Consider the following 3,231-nt stretch of genomic DNA (forward strand, 5'->3'; position numbering starts at 1 on the left):
TGAGTTTGTAGCTTATTTTGATTATATAATTCAAGTACTATATTGTTTTGTTGGACCAAATATAATAGATACCTAATAAGCTAGCGGAGAGCAGTTAAAATTTTAGTTGATATCTTATAAACTAATTGATGTCTAATAGAGAATAAACGATTTATTGAATTATTGAATTTGCAGTGTTTCGTAAAATTAGTAGTAAAATTAGTTATTATACCAACTTATCAAATTATAAAATGACAAAAAAATTTAATTTTAATTTATTTAGGATAACAAGATTAAAGTGAAAAGAAAACGATTATGAATTATAAACTTTAATATATAAATACTTAAATTAGCTGATAAAAATATTAAATGGATGAAAAATTATATTCAATTGGATAGATATTTTCCGATAGAACAATGGATCGGTTAAAACTTAAAACGTCATTTTTACCTCCCCAAAACAAACAAGCTTACCAATTCTATGCAAGATACCTATACAGTTTTCTGTCTCTATTATCTCTCTCCATAAATTCCCTCTCAATAAGAGACTCAATCCGTTTCTTCACATCGGTTAAATTTGCGAGGAATTGCGGCTGTAACAGCTTTGTGACCTCAGCTATAAGATTGTTATGATCAAGCTGCTTCCTAGCTTTCATAATCCTTACTATTACTGAGTCAATTTGCAACTTCCGGTCCTCATGTACTTTTTGTGGAGTTTCCTGTTTCTCTGGTTCTGCTTCCTTTGTTGCAACTACAGTTCCTATTTTTACCTTATACAGTTTGCTACTGAAGTTGTCGTTAAAAAAGAATGCATCATCCTCACCGACATCTTTAGTCATAGGCTCCTTCCTAAGGACATTTCTTCCCTTAACCAAAGCCAAAGATTGCAGACACCTCTTCAAATCTGAAGCTGGAATCTCAGTTGCCTGCTCAATTTCCTTGTAGCTTAGTCTATCAGCATCATTAAACAGCATGAGAACACACATTTGATAGGTGGAGACATTTAACTCGTGTCTCTGACCTTTCTCAAAAGTAGCTTTCAAGTCTGCTGTGCCCATATTAGTTTGCCATGTCAACCTCCTGCCAGTATGAATGCCGAGGTAATATGACTGAAATTTCTCGCAAAGTTCCAACATTTCCACCGGAAGGTTACATGCCACACTAGCAAGAGATGGCCAAGACCCTGTCGTTAGAATCTGCACAGTAAGTGTAGGACCATCACCTAACTCAGGGTGGCGGGCATAAAAGCCTTGCATTGTGTCTAAACTGGTTTTCATGTCAGTAAACATGCCCTCTAATTTTGAGGAAAATTGGAATCCACATTCTGTCTTGAGCTTGACTATGAAACTTCTTTCAGCATCATTAGAAACTGTTTTTCCAGACAAAAGTCGCTTTGCCAGATGCTGTTTGTAATACTTCTCAAACACATCTTTTTCATCCAAGTACCGGAATAGGATCATCACTTTGTCAAGAGTAACCTCAATATCACCCTCGCTAACTCCCTTTAGACCCTTTCGAAACTTATCATCTACAAATAGTGAAATGAGCTCTGGAGAACGGGGGTTCAAGTTAATGAAATATTTAAATGATAAATTCAAAGCATCTCGGAACAACTTGTTGTTACTAAACGCCATGTTTAAAATCTTGTCGTATTTATCTTTCTCATCCAAGAGCCTCAGCACAAATTCAACAGGATCCTTCAACCTTTCTGGATCAGTCACAAGCTGTTTACCGGATTCTCTCATGTGTGAAATCAGCACTTCAGTTATATTCGGGAGACCATCATTAACACGACCGAACAAGTTATACATTCTCCCCAAATCTTCATATTTATCATCACAAAGCATGTTAACTAAGCCAGAGTTTTCCATGTGGATTAATCTCAGCATGTGATTTTCAATCATCTCCTTCTCCACCACATTAGTAATCTTCTTTTCAGTCCTAGGGTCCAAGTAATGGTTCACTCTATCCATTTCCTCATCCAGGCGCCTCTCAGCTTTCTTGAGATAATCCCCGCAATCACAACACTCAATATATTTCTGGGATTCAAACCTGTAGAAATCAGCTGAAACTTGCAGAAAATGAGTCTCAAATTCTTGTCTATAAACAGGACCTAAATCCATCAGCATCATTGTTATATTCCTAAGCAGACCTCTATTAACAACATCTCCAACACGCTCACTGTATACTAAATCCAAAAGCATACTCAACAGTCGAGTCCTTATCTGGTTGGAATGAATAACATTTTCTCTCCACAGGTTCAGGCCAAGTGCATAAACTCTGGGCTTCTGGGTAATTGTTGTATAAGTCCGGTCCATGTACATCAGAATGTCTCTAATCATTTCTAACGCCTTATTATGATCAATCCATTTTCTGTTGAGTTCTTCCAGAAAGGAAATTCCTTGAATGGCTTCAACAGATCTGGCTATCTCTTTGAGATGAAAAGTCATGGTGGCAACCAACCCAGTGTATAGCTTCTCACCAAATTTGTGAAGAACCATATTGTAAGCATTCCTAAATCCACAAAATAAAAACAATAAAATATTAGATGATAAAAAGCATTCCTTACTTCAGAAATACAAAATGAAATAAATGCTATCTTTCCAAATAAGATTCAATTTGGGTCCTTAGCATCAACATATTTAATACGTAAAAAAGAGTCCATTGCTGGGAACTCAAACCTAGGTTATAACCAAGTCACTTGTAATTAATACGTGAAATGTCGAGATTATTCGGAAGTTAGAAGGATAAAACATTACATGAATCTAATAGATCCCTATTTCAAACCTAGGTTATAATCAAGTCACTTGTAATTAATATGTGAAATAAAGAGATTATTCAGATGTTAGAAGGATAAAACATCACATAAATCTAATAGATCTCTATTTCCTTTTTTGAAGCCTACAGCCTTCACACAAGGATGGCATACTACAAAAGGAATCACTCCAAGCAAGAAAATGGATGCTTTACAAAGTCATCATAATCTGAAAGCAGCTTATGGCAATATAAGTGACACTTTTAAAAAAAAAAGAAAATAATAAGTGAACCTAATTCTTTAATCAAAGAGGAAGGGTAAACTCTACTGTTTGGATAAACAGCTTATAGCTCAAATGCTTATCAAAATAAACGTTACGAATAAGCTTACATAAGCTATTTTTATAACATAAGATAAAATAACTTTAAATTGTTTTTATATAGATTCCAAGATATTTTCGTAAGCTATTTTGGAAAAGTTATGAAAAAGAAACTCAA

At 34.8% G+C, this 3,231-nt stretch overlaps 1 protein-coding gene across 1 annotated transcript; it reads right to left on the reverse strand.

Annotated features, from left to right (window-relative positions):
* Window positions 1–439: 439 nt before the first annotated feature.
* On the reverse strand, window positions 440–2,480 carry LOC131634736 (cullin-3A-like). Its single transcript, XM_058905361.1, has one exon. The coding sequence runs from the start codon at window positions 2,478–2,480 to the stop codon at window positions 459–461; it is 2,022 nt and encodes a 673-aa protein (XP_058761344.1). The 3' UTR covers window positions 440–458.
* Between the last annotated feature and the right edge of the window lie 751 nt (window positions 2,481–3,231).

The sequence above is a fragment of the Vicia villosa genome, unplaced genomic scaffold (assembly GCF_029867415.1).
Source record: "Vicia villosa cultivar HV-30 ecotype Madison, WI unplaced genomic scaffold, Vvil1.0 ctg.001343F_1_1_3, whole genome shotgun sequence".
NCBI classification, from domain to species: domain Eukaryota; kingdom Viridiplantae; phylum Streptophyta; class Magnoliopsida; order Fabales; family Fabaceae; genus Vicia; species Vicia villosa.